This window comes from Poecile atricapillus, chromosome 31 (genome assembly GCF_030490865.1).
Source record: "Poecile atricapillus isolate bPoeAtr1 chromosome 31, bPoeAtr1.hap1, whole genome shotgun sequence".
Classification (NCBI taxonomy): Eukaryota; Metazoa; Chordata; class Aves; order Passeriformes; family Paridae; genus Poecile; species Poecile atricapillus.
The window spans coordinates 3,421,998-3,446,505 of record NC_081279.1 but is presented as its reverse complement, the minus strand read 5'-3'; the positions used below and the strand labels follow the sequence as shown (position 1 = coordinate 3,446,505).

The following is a 24,508-nucleotide window of genomic DNA, read 5'->3' as shown; positions in this document are numbered from 1 at the left end:
TTTTGGGAATGATCCCCCCAAAACCACGGGAATTCTGGGAATTTCGGGAATTTCGGGAATTTCGGGAATGACCCCCCCAGAACCGCGGGAATTTCAGGAATTTCGGGAATTTCGGGAATGATCCCCCAAAACCTCGGGAATTTCGGGAATTATTTCGGGAATTTCGGGAATGATCCCCCCAAATCCACGGGAATTTCGGGAATTCTGGGAATTTCAATGGGAAAATTTGATTATTTGTGCCAAAATCTCATTAATTATGGGGAAAAATTGATTATTTGTCCCCAAATCTCATTAATTAGCAGGAAAAAATTAATTATTTGTGCTAAAATCTCATTAATTAGCAGGAAAAAATTAATTATTTGTGCTAAAATCTCATTAATTAACGTGGAAAAATTAATTATTTGTGCTAAAATCTCATTAATTAACGTGGAAAAATTGATTATTTGTGCTAAAATCTCGTTAATTAGCAGGAAAAAATTAATTATTTGTGCCAAAATCTCATTAATAATGGGGAAAAATGGATTATTTGTGCTAAAATCTCATTAATTAACGTGGAAAAATTAATTATTTGTGCTAAAATCTCATTAATTATGGGGAAAATTTGATTATTTGTGCCAAAATCTCATTAATTAGCAGGGAAAAAATTAATTATTTGTGCCAAAATCTCATTAATTAACATGGAAAAATTGATTATTTGTCCCAAAATCTCATTAATTATGGGGAAAAAAATAATTATTTGTGCTAAAATCTCATTAATTAACGTGGAAAAATGGATTATTTGTGCTAAAAGCTCGTTAATTATGGGGAAAAATTGATTATTTGTCCCAAAATCTCATTAATTAGCAGGAAAAAATTGATTGTTTGTGCTAAAATCTCATTAATTAGCAGGAAAAAATTAATTATTTGTGCTAAAATCTCATTAATTATGGGGAAAAATTGATTATTTGTCCCAAAATCTCATTAATTAACGTGGAAAAATGGATTATTTGTGCCAAAATCTCATTAATTAGCAGGAAAAATTTAATTATTTGTGCTAAAATCTCATTAATTATGGGGAAAAATTAATTATTTGTGCCAAAATCTCGTTAATTAGCAGGAAAAAATTAATTATTTGTGCTAAAATCTCATTAATTAATGTGGAAAAATTGATTATTTGCGCCAAAATCTCATTAATTATGGGGAAAAATTAATTATTTGTGCCAAAATGTCATTAATAATGGGGAAAAAATTAATTATTTGTGCCAAAATCTCATTAATTATGGGAAAAAATTGATTATTTGTGCTAAAATCTCATTAATTAGCAGTTAAAAATTAATTATTTGTGCTAAAATCTCATTAATTAGCAAGGAAAAATCAATTATTTGTGCCAAAATCTCATTAATTATGGTAAAAAATTGATTATTTGTGCCAAAATCTCATTAATTATGGGGAAAAATCAATGATTTGTTATCAAAAATGGGGAATTTTTTATCAAAAATCAGGAATTTGATATTAAAAATGGGAATTTGATATAAAAAACCGGGAATTTGATATAAAAAATGGGAACTTTTTATCAAAAATGGGGAGTTTTATATCAAAAATTGGAATTTTGATATAAAAATATGGAATTTGTTATCAAAAATCGGGAATTGGATATCAAAATCGGGGATTTGATATCAAAAATGGAAAATTTGTGATCAAAATCGGGAATTTTTTATCAAAAATCGGGATTTTTTTATAAAAAATCGGAATTTTATTATCAAAAATGGGGAATTTGTTATCAAAATCGGGAATTTTTTATCAAAAATCAGAATTTTGTTATCAAAAAAAGGAAATTTGTAACCGAAATTGGGAATTTATTATGAAAAATCGCGAATTTTTTATAAAAAATCGGAATTTTGTTATCAAAAATGGGGAATTTTTAATCAAAAATCGGGATTTTTAAATAAAAAATCGGAATTTTTTATCAAAATCGGGATTTTTTTATAAAAAATCGGAATTTTATTATCAAAAATGGGGAATTTGTTCTCAAAATCGGGAATTTTTTATCAAAAATCAGAATTTTGTTATCAAAAATGGGAAATTTGTAACCGAAATTGGGAATTTGTTATGAAAAATCGCGAATTTTTTATAAAAAATCGGAATTTTGTTATCAAAAATGGGGAATTTTTAATCAAAAATCGGGATTTTTAAATAAAAAATCGGAATTTTTTATCAAAATCGGGATTTTTTTATAAAAAATCGGAATTTTATTATCAAAAATGGGGAATTTGTTCTCAAAATCGGGAATTTTTTATCAAAAATCAGAATTTTGTTATCAAAAATGGGAAATTTGTAACCGAAATTGGGAATTTGTTATGAAAAATCGCGAATTTTTTATAAAAAATCGGAATTTTGTTATCAAAAATGGGGAATTTTTTATCAAAAATGGGGAATTTGTTATTAAAAATGGGGAATTTGATATAAAAAATCGGGAATTTGATATTAAAACCCGCAAATTTTTTATCAAAATGGGGAATTTTTTATCAAAAATTGGAATTTTATTATTAAAAATCGGGAATTTCTTATTAAAAATGGGATTTTTTAATGAAAATCAGGAATTTTTTATCAAAAATCGGAATTTTATTATTAAAAATCGGGAATTTTTTATCAAAAATCGGGAAATTCTTATCAAAATCTGTCTCAAATTGGGAAAAATTGGATTTTTATACCAAAATTATTCAATTTTTGGGATAAAAACTTGGAAAATTCCATGGAAAATCCTCTTGGTGTTCAAAAATCCCGGATTTTATATCAAATAATTGGATTTTGATATCAAAAATCGGAAATTTTTACTCAAAATCGGGAATTTGTTATCAAAAATCGGGAATTTGATATTAAAAATGGGAATTTGATATAAAAAATCGGGAATTTTATATTAAAACCCGCAAATTTTTTATCAAAAATGGGGAATTTTTTAATCAAAAATCGGAATTTTGTTATCAAAATGGGGAATTTGTTATTAAAAATCGGGAATTTGATATCAAAAATCGGGAATTTGTTATCGAAAATCTTAAATTTGATATCAAAAATGGGAATTTTTTATCCAAAATCGGGAATTTTATATCAAATCATTGGATTTTGATATCAAAAACCGGGAATTTTTTATAAAAAATGGGAATTTGTTATCAAAAATCTTAAATTTCATATCAAAAATGGGATTTTTTAATCAAAAATCGGGAATTTTTTATCAAAAATCGGGAATTTTGGATAAAAAATGGGAATTTGATATCAAAAATCTTAAATTTTATATCAAAACCGGGAATTTTTTATCAAAAATCTTAAATTTGATATCAAAAATGGGAATTTTTTTATCAAAAATCGGGAATTTTATATCAAAAATGGGAATTTTTAAATCAAAAATGGGAATTTTATATCAAATAATTGGATTTTGATATCAAAAATCGGGAATTTGTTATCAAAAATCGGGAATTTTATATCAAAAATGGGAATTTTTTTATCAAAAATCTTAAATTTTATATAAAATCATTGGATTTTGATATCAAAAATCGGGAATTTTTGATAAAAAATTATAATTTGTTATCAAAAATCTTAAATTTGATATCAAAAATGGGAATTTGTTGTCAAAATTTGGAATTTGTAATAAAAAATCGGGAATTTGTTATCAAAAACCTTAAATTTGATATCAAAAATGGGAATTTTTAAATCAAAAATCGGGAACTTTATATCAAATCATTGGATTTTGATCTCAAAAATGGGAAATTTTTAAATCAAAAATCGGGAATTTTATATCAAAACCGGAAATTTTTTATCAAAAATCGGGAATTTTATATCAAATAATTGGATTTTGATATCAAAAACCGGGATTTTTTAATAAAAAATGGGAATTTGTTATAAAAAATCCTAAATTTGATATCAAAAATGGGATTTTTTTAATCAAAAATCGGGAATTTTATACCAAATAATTGGATTTTGATATCAAAAATCGGGAATTTGATATCAAAAATGAAAATTTGATATCAAAAATCGGGAATTTTATATCAAAAATGGGATTTTTTTATCAAAAATCGGGAATTTTATATCAAATCATTGGATTTTGATATCAAAAACCGGGAATTTGTTATCAAAAATCTTAAATTTTATACCAAAAATGGGAATTTTTTATCAAAAATCGGGAATTTGTTATAAAAAATGGGAAATTTGATATAAAAAATCTTAAATTTGATATCAAAAATGGGATTTTTTTAAATCAAAAATCGGGAATTTTTTATCAAATCATTGGATTTTGATATAAAAAACCGTGAATTTTATATCAAAAATGGGAAATTTGATATCAAAAATCGGGAATTTGATATAAAAAATGGGAATTTTTTTATCAAAAATCGGGAATTTTATATCAAATAATTAGATTTTGATATCAAAAATCGGGAATTTTTGATAAAAAATGGGAATTTTTTATAAAAAATCTTAAATTTGATATCAAAAATGGGATTTTTTTAATCAAAAATCGGGAATTTTATACCAAATAATTGGATTTTGATATCAAAAATCGGGAATTTGTTATCAAAAATCTTAAATTTGATATCAAAAATGGGAATTTTTTTATCAAAAATCGGGAATTTTATATAAAAAATGGGAATTTTTTATCAAAAATCGGGAATTTTCTATCAAATCATTGGATTTTGATCTCGAACCCCTCCCCCACCCGCTGGATTTTCCCGCCCCTCCCCCCCCCCGCCCCTCCCCCCCCTCCCGGGAGCTGCTGCGGCCGCCCCTCCCCCCCCTAATCCCGATTATCGGGATAAATTTATCCCGGGATGTCAGGAGCGATCAATAACCCGGGATCATCCCCGGATCCCGCCCCGCCCCCAGCTCAGAGCACGGAATTGGGGAGAAAAAATGGGAATTTGGGGAATTCCTGAAGAAATTTTGGGATGAAAAGTGAAAATTTGAGGAATTTCTGCCCAAAATTTGGGATAAAAACGAGAAATTGGGGAATTCCCCCAAAAATTTGGGATAAAAAGCAAAAATTTGAGGAATTTCTGCCCAAAATTTGGGATAAAAAGAGGGAATTTTGGGAATTCTCCCCAAAAATTTGGGATGAAAAACGGGAATTTGGGGAATTATCCCCAAAAATTTGGGATATAAAATGGGAATTTGAGGAATTCCCAAAGAAATTTGGGATGAAAAGCGAAAAATTGAGGAATTCTCCCCTAAATTTTGGGATAAGAAACGAAACTTTGAGGAATTCTCCCCAAAATTTGGGATAAAAAGAGAGAAATTGGGGAATTCCCAACAAATTTTGGGATAAAAAGAGGGAATTTGGGGAATTTCTGCCCAAAATTTGGGATAAAAAGAGAGAAATTGGGGAATTCCCAATGAAATTTGGAAGAAAAAATGGGAATTTGGGGAATTCCCGAAGAAATCTGGGGGAAAAAACGGGAATTTGGGGAATTATCCCCAAAAATCTGGGATAAAAAGCGAAAATTTGAGGAATTTTCCCCAAAATTTAGGATAAAAAGAGAGAAATTGGGGAATTATCCCCAAAAATTTGGGATAAAAAATGGGAATTTGGGGAATTCCAAACAAAAACTGGGGGAAAAAACGGGAATTTGGGGAATTCCCGAAGAAATTTGGGAGAAAAAACGGGAATTTGGGGAATTCCAAACAAAAACTGGGAGAAAAAACGGGAATTTGGGGAATTATCCCCAAAAACTTGGGATAAAAAGAGAGAAATTGGGGAATTTCTGCCCAAAATTTGGGATAAAAATGGGAATTTGGGGAATTCCAAAAGAAATCCGGGAGGAAAAACGGGAATTTGGGGAATTCCCAAAGAAATTTTGGGATGAAAAGTGAAAATTTGAGGAATTTCCGCCCAAAATTTGGGATAAAAAGAGAGAAATTGGGGAATTTCTGCCCAAAATTTGGGATAAAAAGTGAAAATTTGAGGAATTTTTGCAAAAATTTGGGATAAAAAGAGAGAATTTGAGGAATTCCCAAAGAAATTTGGGATAAAAAGCGAAAAATTGAGGAATTCTCCCCTAAATTTTGGGATAAGAAATGAAACTTTGAGGAATTCTCCCCAAAATTTGGGATAAAAAGAGAGAAATTGGGGAATTCCCAACAAAATCTGGGAGAAAAAACGGGAATTTGGGGAATTATCCCCAAAAATTTGGGATAAAAAGCAAAAATTTGAGGAATTTCTGCCCAAAATTTGGGATAAAAAGCGGGAATTTGAGGAATTCCCAACAAAATTTGGGATAAAAAGAGAGAAATTGGGGAATTCCCAACAAAGTTTGGGATAAAAATTGGGAATTTGGGGAATTTCCAAAGAAATCTGGGAGAAAAAATGGGAATTTGGGGAATTATCCCCAAAAATTTGGGATGAAAAAATGGGAATTTGGGGAATTCCTGAAGAAATCCAGGAGGAAAAAACGGGAATTTGGGGAATTCCAAACAAAAACTGGGGGAAAAAATGGGAATTTGGGGAATCATCCCCAAAAATTTGGGATGAAAAGTGGGAATTTGAGGAATTCTCAACAAATTTTGGGATAAAAAGCGGGAATTTGAGGAATTTCTGCCCAAAATTTGGGATAAAAAGAGAGAAATTGGGGAATTCCTGAAGAAATCTGGGGGAAAAAATGGGAATTTGGGGAATTCCCAAAGAAATCCGGGAGAAAAAACAGGAATTTGGGGAATTATCCCCAAAAATTTGGGATGAAAAAATGGGAATTTGGGGAATTCCTGAAGAAATCCGGGAGAAAAAATGGGAATTTGGGGAATTCCCCAAAAAATTCGGGATAAAAAGCAAAAATTTGAGGAATTTTCCCCAAAATTTAGGATAAAAAGAGAGAAATTGGGGAATTCCCCCAAAAATTTGGGATGAAAAGTGGGAATTTGAGGAATTCTCCCCAAAATTTGGGATAAAAAGAGAGAAATTGGGGAATTCCCAACAAAGTTTGGGATAAAAATTGGGAATTTGGGGAATTCCCAAAGAAATCTGGGAGAAAAAGCAAAAATTTGGGGAATTTCTGCCCAAAATTTGGGATGAAAAGCGGGAATTTGAGGAATTCCCAACAAAATTTGGGATAAAAAGAGAGAAATTGGGGAATTCCCAACGAAATCTGGGAGAAAAACCGGGAATTTGGGGAAATTCTGAAGAAATCTGGGAGGAAAAAACGGGAATTTGGGGAATTCCAAACAAAAACTGGGGGAAAAAATGGGAATTTGGGGAATTATCCCCAAAAATTTGGGATAAAAAGAGAAAAACTGGGGAATTCCCCCAAAAATTTGGGAGAAAAAACGGGAATTAGGGCAATTCCCAAAAAAATCCGGGGGAAAAAAACGGGAATTTGGGGAATTCCCAAAGAAATCCGGGGGAAAAAACGGGAATTTGGGCAATTCCTAAAGAAATCTGGGAGAAAAAACGGGAATTTGGGGAATTATCCCCAAAAATCTGGGATGAAAAATGGGAATTTGGGGAATTATCCCCAAAAATTTGGGATGAAAAAATGGGAATTTGGGGAATTCCTGAAGAAATCTGGGAGAAAAAACGGGAATTTCGGGAATTATCCCGAAAAATTTGGGAGAAAAAACGGGAATTTGGGGAATTCCCAAAGAAATCTGGGAGGAAAAACGGGAATTTGGGGAATTCCCAAAGAAATCTGGGGGAAAAAACGGGAATTTGGGGAATTATCCCGAAAAATTTGGGATAAAAATCGGGAATTTGGGGAATTTCTGCCCAAAAACTTGGGATGAAAAGAGAGAAATTGGGGAATTCCCCCAAAAATTCGGGATAAAAAGGGGGAATTTGGGGAATTATCCCCAAAAATTTGGGATAAAAAGCAAAAATTTGAGGAATTTTCCCCCAGAATTTGGGATAAAAAGAGAGAAATTGGGGAATTCCCCCAAAAATTTCGATGAAAAGTGGGAATTTGAGGAATTCTCCCCAAAATTTCGGATAAAAAGAGGGAATTTGAGGAATTTTTGCAAAAATTTGGGATAAAAAGAGAGAATTTGGGCAATTCCCAAAGAAATTTTGGGATAAAAAGCAAAAAATTGAGGAATTCTCCCCTAAATTTGGGATAAAAAGAGAGAAATTGGGGAATTCCCCCAAAAATTTGGGATAAAAAGCAAAAATTTGAGGAATTTCTGCCCAAAATTTGGGATAAAAAGCGGGAATTTGAGGAATTCCCAACAAAATTTGGGAGAAAAAACGGGAATTTGGGGAATTATCCCCAAAAATTTGGGATAAAAAATGGGAATTTGGGGAATTCTCAACGAAATCTGGGAGAAAAAACGGGAAATTGGGGAATTCCCGAAGAAATCTGGAAGGAAAAACGGGAATTTGGGGAATTATCCCCAAAAACTTGGGATGAAAAGAGAGAAATTGGGGAATTTCTGCCCAAAATTTGGGATAAAAATGGGAATTTGGGGAATTCCCAAAGAAATCTGGGAGAAAAAACGGGAATTTGGGGAATTCCCAAAGAAATTTTGGGATGAAAAGTGAAAATTTGAGGAATTCCCAACAAAATTTGGGAGAAAAACAAGAAATTGGGGAATTCCCCCAAAAATTTGGGATAACAATCGGGAATTTGAGGAATTCCCAACAAAATTTGGGATAAAAAGAGAGAAATTGGGGAATTCCCAAAGAAATCCGGGAGAAAAAACAGGAATTTGGGGAATTCCCAATGAAATCTGGGAGAAAAATCGGAAATTTGGGGAATTATCCCCAAAAATTTGGGATGAAAAGAGAGAAATTGGGGAATTCCCAAAGAAATTCGGGATAAAAAGCAAAAATTTCAGGAATTCAACCCAAAAAACTCTGGAATATTTGGGAATTTTTGGGAATTTGGGGAATTCTCCCCAAAATTTGGGATAAAAAGCAAAAATTTGAGGAATTTCCACACAAAATTTGGGATGAAAAGTGAAAATCTGAGGAATTTGAGGAATTCTCCCCAAAATTTGGGATGAAAAATGGGAATTTGGGGAATTCCCAAAGAAATCTGGGAGGAAAAACGGGAATTTGGGGAATCTTTGGGAATTTGGGTGAATTTTGGGGAATTTTTGTGAATCTTTGGGAATTTGGGGCGAATCTTTGGGAATTTCAGGAGAATCTTTGGGAATTTGGGTGAATTTTGGGAATTTTTGGGAATTTGGGGTGAATTTTTGGGGAAATCTCTGGGAATTTGGGTGAATCTTTGGGAATCTTTGGGAATTTGGGAGAATTTTTGGGTAAATCTTTGGGAATTTTTGGGAATTTGGGGAGAATCTTGGGGCATTTGGGGTGAATTTTGTGAATTTTTGTGAATTTGGGGAGAATCTTTGAGAATTTGGGAGAATTTTTGGGAATCTTTGGGAATTCGGGGTGAATCTTGGGGAATTGCAGGAGAATCTTCCAGAATGTGGGAAAACCTTTGGGAATTTGGGTGAATTTTTTGGGAATTTGGGAGAATCTTTGGGAATTTGGGGTGAATTTTGGGAAATTTGGGGCTAATTTGGGGAATCTTTGGGAATTTGGGGAGAATCTTTGGGAATTTGGGTGAATTTTTGGGAATTTGCTGAGAATCTTTGGGAATTTGGGGAGAATCTTCCAGAATTTGGGAGAATCTTTGGGAATTTGGGAGAACTTTTGGGAATTTGGGTGAATTTTTTGGGAATTTGGGGAAAATCTTTGGGAATTTGGGAGAATTTTTGGGAATCTTTGGGAATTCGGGGCGAATCTTTGGGAATTTCGGGAGAATCTTCCAGAATGTGGGAAAACCTTTGGGAATTTGGGTGAATTTTTTGGGAATTTGGGGAGAATTTTTGGGAATTTGGGGGGAACTTTTGGGAATCTTTGGGAATTTTGGGAAAATCTTTGGGAAATTGGGTGAATTTTTGGGAATTTGGGGTGAATTTTGGGAATTTGGGGTGAATTTTGGGAATTTGGGGTGAATTTTGGGAATCTTTGGGAATTTGGGGTGAATTTTTGGGAATTTGGGTGAATTTTGGGAATTTTGGGGCGAATCTTTGGGAATTTCAGGAGAATCTTCCAGAATTTGGGAGAATCTTTGTGAATTTGGGAGAATTTTTGGGAATCTTTGGGAATTTCGGGAGAATCTTCCAGAATGTGGGAAAACCTTTGGGAATTTGGGTGAATTTTTTGGGAATTTGGGGAGAATTTTTGGGAATTTGGGGGGAACTTTTTGGAATCTTTGGGAATTTGGGAGAATTTTTGGGAATTTGGGTAAATCTTTGGGAATTTTTGGGAATTTGGGGAGAATCTTTGGGCATTTGGGGAGAATTTTTGGGAATCTTTGGGAATTTGGGGCGAATCTTCGGGAATCTTTGGGAATTTGGGGCGAATCTTTGGGAATCTTTGGGAATTTGGGTGAATTTTTGGGAATTCGGGGCAAATCTTTGGGAATTTCGGGAGAATCTTCCAGAATGTGGGAAAACCTTTGGGAATTTGGGAGAATTTTTGGGGAATTTTTGTGAATCTTTGGGAATTTTTGGGAATTTGGGGCGAATCTTTGGGCATTTGGGGAGAATTTTTGGGAATCTTTGGGAATTTGGGCGAATCTTTGGGAATCTTTGGGTGAATCTTTGGGAATTTGGGGCGAATCTTTGGGAATTTCAGGAGAATCTTCCAGAATGTGGGAGAATCTTTGGGAATTTGGGGAGAATCTTTGGGAATTTGGGGGGAACTTTTGGGAATCTTTGGGAATTTGGGGAGAATTTTTGGGAATCTCTGGGAATTTGGGTGAATCTTTGGGAATTTTTGGGAATTTGGGGAGAATCTTTGGGAATTTGGGAGAATCTTTGGGAATCTGGGAATTTGGGGAGAATTTTTGGGAATCTTTGGGAATTTGGGGTGAATTTTGGGGAATTTGGGGTGAATTTTTTTGGAATTTTGGGATAAAATCGGTGAATCCGAGGGACCCCCCAAGAACCCGGGAAGAATTCCAAAGGCAGCCGGAATTCCCGCGGGATTTCCTTTATTCCGACGGAGACGGGGCGACAGCGACCCCCCCTCCCCTCCCCTCCCCAAAATCCCCAAAATTCCCATTTTTCCCCCCAAAACCTCGCGTAGAAAAGCGGGAATGGCCCCTCCCCCCTCCCCCTCCCCCAGCGGGACCCCGAGAGTACAAAAAAGGGAGGAAATCGCCCCAAAAACGCGGCCGGATCGGCGGCAACGACGGGAATGACGGGAATGACGGGAATGCCGGGATCGTTGGGATTCCTGGGATCGTCAGGATTGCCGGGATTCCTGGGATTGCTGGGATTCCCAGGATTGTTGGGATTGTTGGGATTCCTGGGATAGTCAGGATTGCCGGGATTGCTGGAATTTCTGGGATTCCTGGGATCATTTGGATCGTTGGGATTCCCGGGATCGTTGGGATTCCTGGGATTGTTGGGATTCCTGGGATTCCCAGGATTGTTGGGATTCCTGGGATTGTTGGGATCATTTGGATCGCTGGGATTCCCAGGATTCCCGGGATTGTTGGGATTCCCAGGATCGTTGGGATTCCTGGGATCATTTGGATTGTTGGGATTCCCAGGATTGTTGGGATTCCTGGGATCGTTTGGATTCCTGGGATTGTCAGGATTGTCGGGATTGCTGGAATTTCTGGGATTCCTGGGATCATTTGGATTGTTGGGATTCCTGGGATCGTTGGGATTCCCAGGATTCCTGGGATCGCTGGGATAATTTGGATTGTTGGGATTCCCAGGATCGCTGGGATTCCTGGGATTGTTGGGATTCCTGGAATTTCTGGGATCATTTGGATCGCTGGGATTCCCAGGATTCCCAGGATTGCTGGGATTCCCGGGATCGTTGGGATTCCTGGGATTCCTGGGATTGTTGAGATTTCTGGGATTGTTGGGATTCCTGGGATCGCTGGGATCATTTGGATCGCTGGGATTCCCAGGATTCCCAGGATTGCTGGGATTCCTGGGATTCCTGAGATCGCTGGGATTCCTGGAATTTCTGAGATAATTTGGATCGTTGGGATTCCCGGGATCGTTGGGATTCCTAGAATCGTCAGGATTGCTGGGATTCCTGGGATCGCTGGGATTCCTGGGATTGTTGGGATTCCTGGAATTTCTGGGATCATTTGGATCGCTGGGATTTCCAGGATTCCCGGGATTCCTGGGATCGCTGGGATTCCTGGGATTGTTGGGATTCCTGGGATTCCTGGGATTTCTGGGATCATCTGGATTGTTGGGATTCCTGGGATTGTTGGGATTCCTGGGATCGTCAGGATTGCCGGGATTGCTGGAATTTCTGGGATTCCTGGGATCATTTGGATAGTTGGGATTCCTGGGATCGTTGGGATTCCCGGGATTCCTGGGATCGTTGGGATCATTTGGATCGTTGGGATCACTGGGATTCCCAGGATTCCCGGGATCGCTGGGATCATTTGGATTGTTGGGATTCCCAGGATTCCCGGGATTGTTGGGATTCCTGGGATCGCTGGGATCATTTGGATCGCTGGGATTCCCAGGATTCCCGGGATTGTTGGGATTCCTGGGATCGTCAGGATTGCTGGAATTCTTGGGATTCCTGGGATTGTTGGGATTCCTGGGATTTCAGGGATAATTTGGATCGTTGGGATTCCCAGGATCGCTGGGATCGTTGGGATTCCTGGGATCGTTGGGATTTCTGGGATTGTTGGGATTCCTGGAATTTCTGGGATAATTTGGATCGTTGGGATTCCCGGGATCGTTGGGATTCCTGGGATTGTTTGGATTCCTGGGATCGTTGGGATTCCTGGGATTGTTGGGATTGCTGGAATTTCTGGGATCATTTGGATCGCTGGGATTCCTGGGATCATTTGGATTGTTGGGATTCCCGGGATCGTTGGAATTGCTGGGATTGTTGGGATTCCTGGGATCGTTGGGATCATTTGGATCGCTGGGATTCCCAGGATTCCCGGGATTGTTGGGATTCCTGGGATTCCCAGGATCGCTGGGATTCCTAGGATTGTTGGGATCATTGGGATTGTTGGGATTCCCGGGATCGTTGGGATTCCTGGGATTGTTTGGATCACTGGGATTGTTGGGATTCCTGGAATTTCTGGGATCATTTGGATCGTTGGGATTCCTGGGATCATTGGGATTCCCAGAATTCCTGGGATCGCTGGGATTCCTGGGATTGTTGGGATCATTTGGATCATTGGGATTCCCAGGATTCCCGAGATCGCTGGGATTCCTGGGATCGTCAGGATTGCCAGGATTCCTGGAATTTCTGGGATCATTTGGATCGCTGGGATTCCTGGGATTCCTGGGATCATTTGGATCGTTGGGATTCCTGGGATCGTTTGGATTCCTGGGATTCCCGAGATTCCTGGGATCACCTGGATCGTTGGGATCATTGGGATTGTTGGGATTCCCAGGATTCCCGGGATTGTTGGGATTCCTGGGATCGTTTGGATTCCTGGGATCATCAGGATTGCCGGGATTGCTGAGATTCCTGGGATTGTTGGGATCATTGGGATCGTTGGGATTCCCGGGATCGTTGGGATCGCTGGGATTGCTGGGATTCCCAGGGTTCCCAGGATTCCTGGGATCATTTGGATCATTGGGAATGCCGGTATCGCTGGGATCCCTGGGATCGCCCGGGATCACTGGGATCGGTGGGATTGCCAGGATTCCTGGGATTGTTTGGATTCCTGGGATCATCGGGATCGCCAGGATTGCCGGGATCGTTTGGATCATTGGGAATGCTGGTATCGCTGGGATTCCTGGGATTCCCAGGATTCCTGGGATCATTGGGATTCCCAGGATCCCCAGGATTGTTGGGATCACCGAGATCCCAGAATTCCCGGGATCCCCAGGATTGTTGGGATCATCTGAATTCCCGGGATCCCCAGGATTGTTGGGATCACCCAGACCCCAGAATCCCCCGGAATCCCCAGAACTCATGGGATCCCCAGCATTTCCAGAATCCCCAGAAATGTTGGGATCACCTGGATCTCTGGGATCCCCGGAACTCCTGGCGTTCCCAGAACTCCCAGGATCCCCAGAATTCCCAGGATCCCTCCGGATTCTCAGAATTCCTGGGATCCCCAGAATCCCCAGGATCCCCAGAATCCCCTGGATCCCCAGCATTCCCAGGATTGCTTTGATCACCCGGATCCCTGGGATCCCTAGAATTCCTCAGGATCCCCAGAACTCCCGGGATTGCTGTGATCACCTGGATTCCCAGGATCCCCAGGATTCCCGGATTCCCAGCATTCCCAGGACTGTTGGGATCACCTGGATTCCTGGGATTCCCAAGATTGTTGGGATCCCCAGCATTCCCGGGATCCCCAGAACTCCCGGGATCCCCAGGACCGTTGGGATCACCAGGATCTCCGGGATCCCCAGGATTGTTGGGATCCCCAGGATCCCCGGAATCCCCGTGATCCCCAGCATTCCCGTGATTCCCGGGATCCCCAGAACCCCCAGGATCCCCAGGACTGTTGGGATCACCAGGATCCCTGGAATCCCCAGGATTGTTGGGATCCCCAGCATTCCCGTGATTCCCGGGATCCCCAGGACTGTTGGGATCACCTGGATTCCCGGAATCCCCCGGATCCCCAGCATTCCCGTGATTCCCGGGATCCCCAGAACTCCCAGGATCCCCAGCATTCCCAGGATCCCCAGCATTCCCGTGAGACCCGTGATCCCCAGGACTGTTGGGATCCCCAGCATTCCCGGAATCCCCGTGATCCCCAGAATTCCCGTGATTCCCGGGATCCCCAGAACTCCCAGGATCCCCAGGACTGTTGGGATCACCAGGATCCCCAGGATTGTTGGGATCCCCAGGATCCCTGGAATCCCTGTGATTCCCAGGATCCCCAGAACTCCCGGGATCCCCAGCATTCCCAGAGTTCCCAGGATCCCCGGCATTCCCAGAATTCCTGGGATCCCCAGCATTCCCAGGATTTTTGGGATTCCCCCGGATCCCAGGATCCCCAGAATCTCCCGGAACCCCAGGATTCCCGTTATTCCGGTTGTTATTCCCGTTATTCCGGTGGTTATTCCCGTCATTCCGGTTGTCATTCCGGTTGTTATTCTGGTGGTGATTCCGGTTGTTATTCCGGTTGTTATTCTGGTGGTGATTCCCATCATTCTGGTTGTTATTCCCGTCATTCCGGTGGTTATTCCGGTTGTTATTCTGGTGGTGATTCCGGTGATGATTCCGGTGGTTATTCCCGTCATTCCGGTTGTCATTCCGGTTGTTATTCTGGTGGTGATTCCGGTTGTTATTCTGGTTGTTATTCTGGTGGTGATTCCCATCATTCTGGTTGTTATTCCCGTCATTCTGGTTGTTATTCCGGTTGTTATTCCGGTGGTGATTCCGGTGGTGATTCCGGTGGTCGTTCCCGTCGTTCCGGTTGTCATTCCCGTCATTCCGGTGGTGATTCCGGTTGTCATTCCGGTTGTCGTTCCGGGTGTCGTTCCGGGTGTTCAGGCGCGCTCCCCGCGGATGCGCCGCGCCAGCTGGATGTCCTTGGGCATGATGGTGACGCGCTTGGCGTGGATGGCGCAAAGGTTGGTGTCCTCAAACAGCCCCACCAGGTACGCCTCGCTCGCCTCCTGCCGACAGGTGTGACACAGGTGTGGGACAGGTGTGTGACAGGTGTGACACAGGTGTGGGACAGGTGTGTGACAGGTGTGACACAGGTGAGGGACAGGTGTGTGACAGGTGTGTGACAGGTGACAGGTGTGTGTGACAGGTATGTGTGACACAAAGGTTGGTGTCCTCAAACAGCCCCACCAGGTACGCCTCGCTCGCCTCCTGCCGACAGGTGTGACACAGGTGACAGGTGAGTGACAGGTGTGTGACAGGTGACAGGTGTGTGACAGGTGTGTGACAGGTGTGTGACAGGTGAGTGACAGGTGTGTGTGACACAAAGGTTGGTGTCCTCAAACAGCCCCACCAGGTACGCCTCGCTCGCCTCCTGGGGACAGGTGTGACACAGGTGAGTGTGACAGGTGTGTGACACAGGTGAGTGTGACAGGTGTGTGTGACAGGTGTGTGTGACAGGTGTGTGTGACAGGTGTGTGTGACAGGTGTGTGTGACAGGTGTGAGACAGGTGTGTGTGACAGGTGTGTGACAGGTGTGTGTGACACAAAGGTTGGTGTCCTCAAACAGCCCCACCAGGTACGCCTCGCTCGCCTCCTGGGGACAGGTGTGACACAGGTGTGGGACAGGTGACAGGTGACAGGTGTGTGTGACAGGTGAGTGACAGGTGTGTGACAGGTGTGTGACAGGTGTGTGACAGGTGTGTGACAGGTGTGAGACAAGTGACAGGTGTGTGTGACAGGTGTGTGACACAGGTGAGTGACAGGTGTGTGACAGGTGTGTGACAGGTGAGTGTGACAGGTGTGTGACAGGTGTGTGTGACAGGTGTGTGTGACAGGTGTGTGACAGGTGTGTGACAGGTGTGTGTGACAGGTGTGTGACAGGTGTGTGACAGGTGTGTGTGACAGGTGTGTGACAGGTGTGTGACAGGTGTGTGACAGGTATGTGACAGGTGTGTGACAGGTGTGTGACAGGTGACAGGTGTGTGACAGGTGTGTGACACAAAGGTTGGTGTCCTCAAACAGCCCCACCAGATACGCCTCGCTCGCCTCCTGCCGACAGGTGTGACACAGGTGAGGGACAGGTGTGTGACAGGTGTGTGACAGGTGTGTGTGACAGGTGTGTGACAGGTGTGTGACAGGTGACAGGTGTGTGTGACAGGTGTGTGACAGGTGAGTGACAGGTGTGTGACAGGTATGTCACAGGTGTGTGACAGGTGTGTGACAGGTGTGTGACAGGTGTGTGTGACAGGTGTGTGACAGGTGTGTGTGACAGGTGTGTGACAGGTGAGTGACAGGTGTGTGACAGGTGTGTGTGACAGGTGAGTGACAGGTGTGTGACAGGTGAGTGACAGGTGACAGGTGTGTGACAGGTGTGTGACAGGTGACAGGTGTGTGACAGGTGTGTGACAGGTGTGTGTGACAGGTGTGAGACAGGTGTGTGACAGGTGAGTGACAGGTGTGTGACAGGTGTGTGACAGGTGTGTGTGACAGGTGTGTGTGACAGGTGTGTGACAGGTGTGTGTGACAGGTGTGTGACAGGTGTGTGTGACAGGTGAGTGACAGGTGACAGGTGTGTGACAGGTGTGTGACAGGTGACAGGTGTGTGACAGGTGTGTGTGACAGGTGTGTGTGACAGGTGTGTGACAGGTGTATGACAGGTGTGTGACAGGTGTGTGACAGGTGTGTGTGACAGGTGTGTGACAGGTGAGTGACAGGTGAGTGACAGGTGAGTGACAGGTGTGTGACAGGTGTGTGTGACAGGTGTGTGACAGGTGAGTGACAGGTGACAGGTGTGTGACAGGTGTGTGACAGGTGACAGGTGTGTGACAGGTGTGTGTGACAGGTGTGTGACAGGTGAGTGACAGGTGTGTGTGACAGGTGTGTGACAGGTGTGAGTGACAGGTGTGTGACAGGTGTGTGACAGGTGTGTGACAGGTGACAGGTGACTGACAGGTGTGTGACAGGTGTGTCTGACAGGTGAGTGACAGGTGTGTGACAGGTGTGTGACAGGTGTGTGACAGGTGTGTGTGACAGGTGACAGGTGTGTGACAGGTGTGTGACAGGTGTGTGTGACAGGTGTGTGACAGGTGAGTGACAGGTGACAGGTGTGTGACAGGTGTGTGACAGGTGACAGGTGTGTGACAGGTGTGTGACAGGTGTGTGTGACAGGTGAGTGACAGGTGTGTGACAGGTGTGTGTGACAGGTGTGAGACAGGTGTGTGACAGGTGAGTGACAGGTGTGTGACAGGTGTGTGACAGGTGTGTGTGACAGGTGTGTGTGACAGGTGTGTGACAGGTGTGTGTGACAGGTGTGTGACAGGTGTGTGACAGGTGTGTGACAGGTGTGTGTGACAGGTGAGTGACAGGTGACAGGTGTGTGACAGGTGTGTGACAGGTGACAGGTGTGTGACAGGTGTGTGACAGGTGTGTGTGACAGGTGTGTGACAGGTGAGTGACAGGTGAGTGACAGGTGAGTGACAGGTGTGTGACAGGTGTGTGTGACAGGTGTGTGTGACAGGTGTGTGACAGGTGTGTGACAGGTGTGTGTGACAGGTGTGTGACAGGTGAGTGACAGGTGACAGGTGTGTGACAGGTGTGTGACAGGTGACAGGTGTGTGACAGGTGTGTGTGACAGGTGACAGGTGTGTGACAGGTGTGTGTGACAGGTGTGTGACAGGTGTGTGACAGGTGTGTGTGACAGGTGTGTGACAGGTGAGTGACAGGTGACAGGTGTGTGACAGGTGTGTGACAGGTGACAGGTGTGTGACAGGTGTGTGACAGGTGTGTGTGACAGGTGTGTGACAGGTGTGAGTGACAGGTGTGTGACAGGTGTGTGACAGGTGTGTGACAGGTGACAGGTGACTGACAGGTGTGTGACAGGTGTGTCTGACAGGTGAGTGACAGGTGTGTGACAGGTGTGTGACAGGTGAGTGACAGGTGTGTGTGACAGGTGACAGGTGTGTGACAGGTGTGTGACAGGTGTGTGTGACAGGTGTGTGTGACAGGTGTGTGACAGGTGTGTGACACAGGTGAGGGACAGGTGACAGGTGTGTGACAGGTGTGTGACAGGTGTGTGACAGGTGAGTGACAGGTGTGTGACAGGTGTGTGACAGATGTGTGACAGGTGACAGGTGTGTGACAGGTGTGTGACAGGTGAGTGACAGGTGTGTGACAGGTGAGTGACAGGTGTGTGACAGGTGTGTGACAGGTGAGTGACAGGTGTGTGACAGGTGTGTGACAGGTGTGTGACAGGTGTGTGACAGGTGTGTCCCAGGTGTCCCCTCACCTGTCCAAGTGTCCCCAGGTGTCCCCTCACCTGTCCCCAGGTGTCTCCCCAGGTGTGCCCCAGGTGTGTCCCCAGGTGTGTCCCCAGTTGTCCCCAGGTGTCCCCAGGTGTTCCCAGGTGTCCCCCCAGGTGTCCCCAGGTGTGTCCCCAGCTGTCCCCAGCTGTCCCCAGGTGTCCCCAGGTGTGTCCCCAGGTGTCCCCTCACCTGTCCCAGGTGTCCCCAGGTGTCCCAGCTGTCCCCAGGTGTGTCCCAGGTGTCCCCCCAGGTGTCCCCAGGTGTCCCCAGGTGTCCCCAGCTGTCCCCAGGTGTCCCCAGGTGTGTCCCAGGTGTGTCCCCAGGTGTCCCCTCCCCTGTCCAGGTGTGTCCCCAGGTGTGTCCCCAGGTGTCCCCAGGTGTCCCCGGTGTCCCCAGGTGTCCCCAGGTGTCCCCTCCCCTGTCCCAGGTGTCCCCAGGTGTCCCCAGCTGTCCCCTCACCTGTCCCAGGTGTGCCCCCAGGTGTCCCCAGGTGTCCCCAGGTGTCCCCAGGTGTCCCCTCACCTGCAGGGCTCCGATGGCGGCGCTCTGGAAGCGCAGGTCGGTTTTGAAGTCCTGGGCGATTTCCCGGACGAGTCTCTGGAACGGAAGCTTCCGGATCAGCAGCTCCGTGGATTTCTGGTAACGCCGGATCTCGCGCAGCGCCACCGTGCCGGGGCTGGGGATGGGATACTGGTTACCCCCAGTGCCTCCCAGTATAGCCCAGTATCCCCCAGTATCCCCCCAGTGCCTCCCAGTATCCCCCAGTATCCCCCAGTATCCCCCCTGGTTCTGGTAACGCCGGATCTCGCGCAGCGCCACCGTGCCGGGGCTGGGGGGATGGGAATGGGTTACACCAGTATTCCCCAGTATAGCCCAGTATAGCCCCAGTGCCTCCCAGTATAGCCCCAGTATCCCCCAGTATCCCCCCAGTGCTCCCAGTATCCCCCCCGGTTCTGGTAACGCCGGATCTCGCGCAGCGCCACCGTGCCGGGGCTGGGGGGATGGGCATGGGTTACACCAGTATCCCCCAGTATAGCCCAGTATAGCCCAGTATCCCCCCAGTGCTTCCCAGTATCCCCCCAGTGCCTCCCAGTATCCCCCCAGTATCCCCCAGTGCCTCCCAGTATCCCCCCAGTGCCTCCCAGTATCCCCCAGTATCCTCCCAGTATCCCCCCTGGTTCTGGTAACGCCGGATCTTGCGCAGCACCACCGTGCCGGGGATGGGGATGGGATACTGGTTACACCAGTATCCCCCAGTGCCTCCCAGTATCCCCAGTATCCTCCCAGTATCCCCCCAGTGCCTCTCAGTATCCCCAGTATCTCCCAGTACCCCCAGTATCCCCACTGCCCCCCATCCCAGTATGCCCCAGTATCCCTCAGCATCCCCCCAGTATCCCCCAGTGCCTCTCAGTATCCCCCAGTGCCTCCCAGTGCCTCCCAGTACCTCCCAGTATCCCCCAGTGCCTCCCAGTATCCCAAATATCCCCCCAGTATCCCCAGTATCCCAAGTGCCCCGTGTCCCCAGTATCCCCCAGTATCCTCCCAGTGCCTCCCAGTATCCCCCAGTGCCTCCCAGTATCCCCCCTGGTTCTGGTAACGCCGGATCTCGCGCAGCGCCACCGTGCCGGGGCTGGGGATGGGAATGGGTTACACCAGTATAGCCCAGTATCGCCCAGTACAGCCCCAGTATCCCCCAGTGCCTCCCAGTATCCCCCAGTATCCCCCCAGTGCCTCCCAGTATCCCCCAGTGCCTCCCAGTATCCCCCCTGGATCTGGTAACGCCGGATCTCGCGCAGCGCCACCGTGCCGGGGGTGGGGGGACGGGAATGGGTTACACCAGTATCCCCCAGTGCCTCCCAGTATCCCCCAGTATAGCCCCAGTGCCTCCCAGTATCCCCCAGTATAGCACCAGTGCTTCCCAGTATCCCCCCAGTATCCTCCCAGTATCTCCAGTACCTCCCAGTGTCCCCCAGTATCCTCCCAGTACCCCAAATATTCCTGCAGTATCCCCTGTATCCCAAGTGCCCCGTGTCCCCAGTATCCCCCAGTATCCTCCCAGTGCCTCCCAGTATCCCCAGTACCCCCCAGTATCCCAAATATCCTCCCAGTATCCCCCCAGTATCCCTCAGCATCCCCCCAGTATCCCCCAGTGCCTCTCAGTATCCCCAGTATCCTCCCAGTGCCTCCCAGTACCTCCCAGTATCCTCCCAGTATCCCCCAGTGCCTCCCAGTACCCCAAATATCCCCCCAGTATCCCCAGTATCCCAAGTGCCCCGTGTCCCCAGTATCCCCCAGTATCCCCCAGTGCCTCCCAGTATCCCCAGTATCCCCCAGTATCCCCAATATCCTCCCAGTATCCTCCCAGTATCCCCCCAGTGCCTCTCAGTATCCCCAGTATCCCCCCAGTGCGTCCCAGTATCCCCAGTGCCCCCCATCCCAGTATGCCCCAGTATCCCCCCAGTATCCCTCAGCATCCCCCCAGTATCCCCCAGTGCCTCTCAGTATCCCCAGTATCCTCCCAGTGCCTCCCAGTACCTCCCAGTATCCCCCAGTGCCTCCCAGTACCCCAAATATCCCCCCAGTATCCCCAGTATCCCAAGTGCCCCGTGTCCCCAGTATCTCCCAATATCCCCCCAGTATCCTTCCAGTATCCCCAGTACCCCCCAGTATCCCCAATATCCTCCCAGTATCCTCCCAGTATCCCCCAGTATCCTCCCAGGATCCCCCCAGTGCCTCTCAGTATCCCCAGTATCCCCCCAGTGCGTCCCAGTATCCCCAGTGCCCCCCATCCCAGTATGCCCCAGTATCCCTCAGCATCCCCCCAGTATCCCCCAGTGCCTCTCAGTATCCCCAGTATCCTCCCAGTATCCCCCAGTGCCTCCCAGTACCCCAAATATTCCCCCAGTATCCCCTGTATCCCAAGTGCCCCGTGTCCCCAGTATCCCCCAGTATCCTCCCAGTGCCTCCCAGTATCCCCCCAGTGCCTCCCAGTATCCCCCAGTGCCTCCCAGTATCCCCAGTACCCCCCAGTATCCCCAATATCCTCCCAGTATCCCCCAGTATCCCCAGTTACCGGTAGCGATGCGGTTTCTTGACGCCGCCGGTAGAGGGCGCGCTCTTCCGGGCGGCCTTGGTGGCGAGCTGCTTCCGCGGCGCCTTGCCGCCGGTGGATTTCCGAGCCGTCTGCTTGGTGCGCGCCATCCCGGGCCGTCACAGCCTGGGAACAACCGGGAAAAAAACCGGGAATAACGAAAAAAACCGGGAAGAAAAACCGGGAAAACCGGAGGGAAAAAAAAAAAACCTCGCGCGGCCTAAGCGACTACAACTACCGTCAGGCCCCGCGCGCCGCGTGACGTCATCACGCACGCAGCGCACGATTGGCTGAGCCCAACGGCGGCGCCGCCCCGAACTACCGCACCCAGAAGCCCCCGCGCGGCCCTCGCGGATTGGCAGGGACGGCGGCGTCCACGCGCCCTCTCTTTGACGGACGTGCCTCGCAACCAATCACGTCCCGGCTTCCTGGCCAATCAGCGCGCGGCAACGCACGGAAGGCGGGACTAAGGAGAAGCGTCTCCTCAGGCGACCCCGGCCGCCCCCCCCACACCCCCCCCCCTTCCAGAACACCGGAGCCTTCCCGGTACTTCCCCCTCACCGCTCCCCGGTAGCGACCCCCGAGAGCCGCCGCGCTGCCGGTACCTGCTAGCGGCGCTGGCGGCGGCGCTGGAGCCGTGGGGGTCCCGCGGTGCAGCTGCGGCGGCTTCGGTCTCCCCCTTCCCGCCTTTCCCGGCAGAAAATGGCGGGTCCCGGCTGAGGGCGGTTCCCGTCGTGCCCCGCGCGGCGCGGGGCGGGAACGGGAGGGGGGGGGGGGGGTCGGCTGAGGTGAGGCGGCGCCGCCATCTTGGGAGCCCTGAGGGGGAGGCCGGGCCTGAGGCGCTCCGAGGGTTTTTTCCGCCTCCTGATTCCATAATTCCCTCATTTTTAAATTCCGGATTCCGTAATTCCCTAATTTCTGAATTCCGGGATGGTGGAATTTGGGGTTTAAACCAACAGGACGGAGTTTGGGAGAGCTTGGAGTGAGGCATCACCGCCTTTGTTCCTCCCATGAGAAGGCCCAATAAGAATCCCAAAAAAAACCCACAAAACCAAAGAATTCCGTCTGAATTTTCCATCTTTTATTCCCAGGAGGAAAACTGCGTCATAATTCCATCACTTCATGACGCTTTTTTAGGATTAAATATGGAGAAGAAGCTCGGAAGAGCTCAGAGTGTGTTGATCCCAAAAAATCCCCTCAAACACCACAAAACCCAACCCAATTTTCCTTTTATTTCCTTCAGGAAATGAATAAATTCACAATTTTCCTTTTCCACCGTGCCGGTTTTTAGGATTAAACAAAAAAATGGAATTTCCAAAGCACACAGAGCCCTCATTCCTCCTCCCTCAAACCCCTCACGAAACAACCCCAAAATCACCCAAATCTGGCTCCAAATTTCCAACATTTTTATTTCCAAAAGGCCACCGAGTCACGGAAGGCAACTGGAATTGGGAGGGTGGAAAACAAATAAATGGGGTGTTAATAAAATCCTTAGGTATTTCCAGTGTTTTAAAGTTTTTTTTCTCATTTTTTTAGGCTGCTTCTGTGGGAGAAAAATCCTCTGAAAAAAGCAGAATTTGGCTGAAAACGCTTAATGAAAAACAGTGAGTTTACATTTAAACTGCGAGTTTTCATTAAAACTGTAAATTTTCAATAAAACAACGAATTTTCGTTAAAACTCAAAAAAATTGGAGTGAGGGGAAGGGGTTTGGGAGGTAAAAGAAGAATTTTTGGGGTGGGAATAAAGATTTTGGGGTGGGATTTGATGCGTTCTGGGGGGGGGATAGGAAGGATTTGGGGAGAAATGAAATATTTAGGGTGGGATGAAGGGATTTGGGGTGAAAATTGAGGGATTTGGGTGAAATTAGGGGGATTTGGGTGAAATTTGGGGGATTTGGGTGAAATTTGGGGGATTTGGGGTGGGATGAAGGAATTTGGGTTGAAAATTGGAAGATTTGGGGTGGGATGAAGGGATTTGGGTTGAAATTTGATGGATTTGGGTTGAAATTTGATGGATTTGTGGTGAAATTTGATAGATTTGGGGTCGGATAAAGGGATTTAGGGGCAAATTTGGGGGATTTGGGGTGAAATTTGAGGGATTTGGGTGAAATTTGGGGGATTTGGAGTGAAATTTGAGAGATTTGGGTGAAATTTGGGGGATTTAGGGTGAGATGAAGGAATTTGGGGTGAAAATTGAGGGATTTGGAGTGAAATTTGGGGGATTTGGGTGAAATTTGAGGGATTTGGGTGAAATTTGGGGGATTTGGAGTGAAATTTGAGAGATTTGGGTGAAATTTGGGGGATTTAGGGTGAGATGAAGGAATTTGGGGTGAAATTGGGGGATTTGGAGTGAAATTTGGGGGATTTGGGTGAAATTTGAGGGATTTGGGGTGAAATTTGAGGGATTTGGAGTGAAATTTGGGGGATTTGGGTGAAATTTGGGGGATTTGGGGTGAAATTTGGGGGATTTGGGGTGAAATTTGAGGGCTTTGGGGTAAAATTTGAGGGATTTGGGTGAAATTTGAGGGATTTGGGTGAAATTTGAGGGATTTGGGGTGAAATTTGAAGGATTTGGGT

The 24,508-nt window shown here is 45.5% G+C and overlaps 1 protein-coding gene across 3 annotated transcripts; it reads right to left on the bottom strand.

Moving 5' to 3' along the window:
* Window positions 1-15,300: 15,300 nt before the first annotated feature.
* LOC131590048 (histone H3.3A) lies at window positions 15,301-22,675 on the bottom strand. 3 transcript variants are annotated; one of them, XM_058859891.1, is made up of 5 exons: window positions 22,510-22,640; window positions 21,914-22,057; window positions 19,363-19,516; window positions 15,402-15,546; window positions 15,301-15,344 (listed from the first exon to the last, which is right to left on the bottom strand). In XM_058859891.1, exons 2-4 carry the CDS (start codon window positions 22,039-22,041, stop codon window positions 15,418-15,420), a joined length of 411 nt encoding a protein of 136 aa, XP_058715874.1. In that variant the 5' UTR covers window positions 22,042-22,057; window positions 22,510-22,640; the 3' UTR covers window positions 15,301-15,344; window positions 15,402-15,417. The 3 variants fall into 3 exon arrangements, with proteins under 3 accessions (XP_058715874.1, XP_058715872.1, XP_058715873.1); XM_058859889.1 differs by lacking the exon at window positions 15,301-15,344 and having other exon boundaries at window positions 15,387-15,546; window positions 22,537-22,675; XM_058859890.1 differs by lacking the exon at window positions 15,301-15,344 and having other exon boundaries at window positions 15,387-15,546.
* Window positions 22,676-24,508: the final 1,833 nt, after the last annotated feature.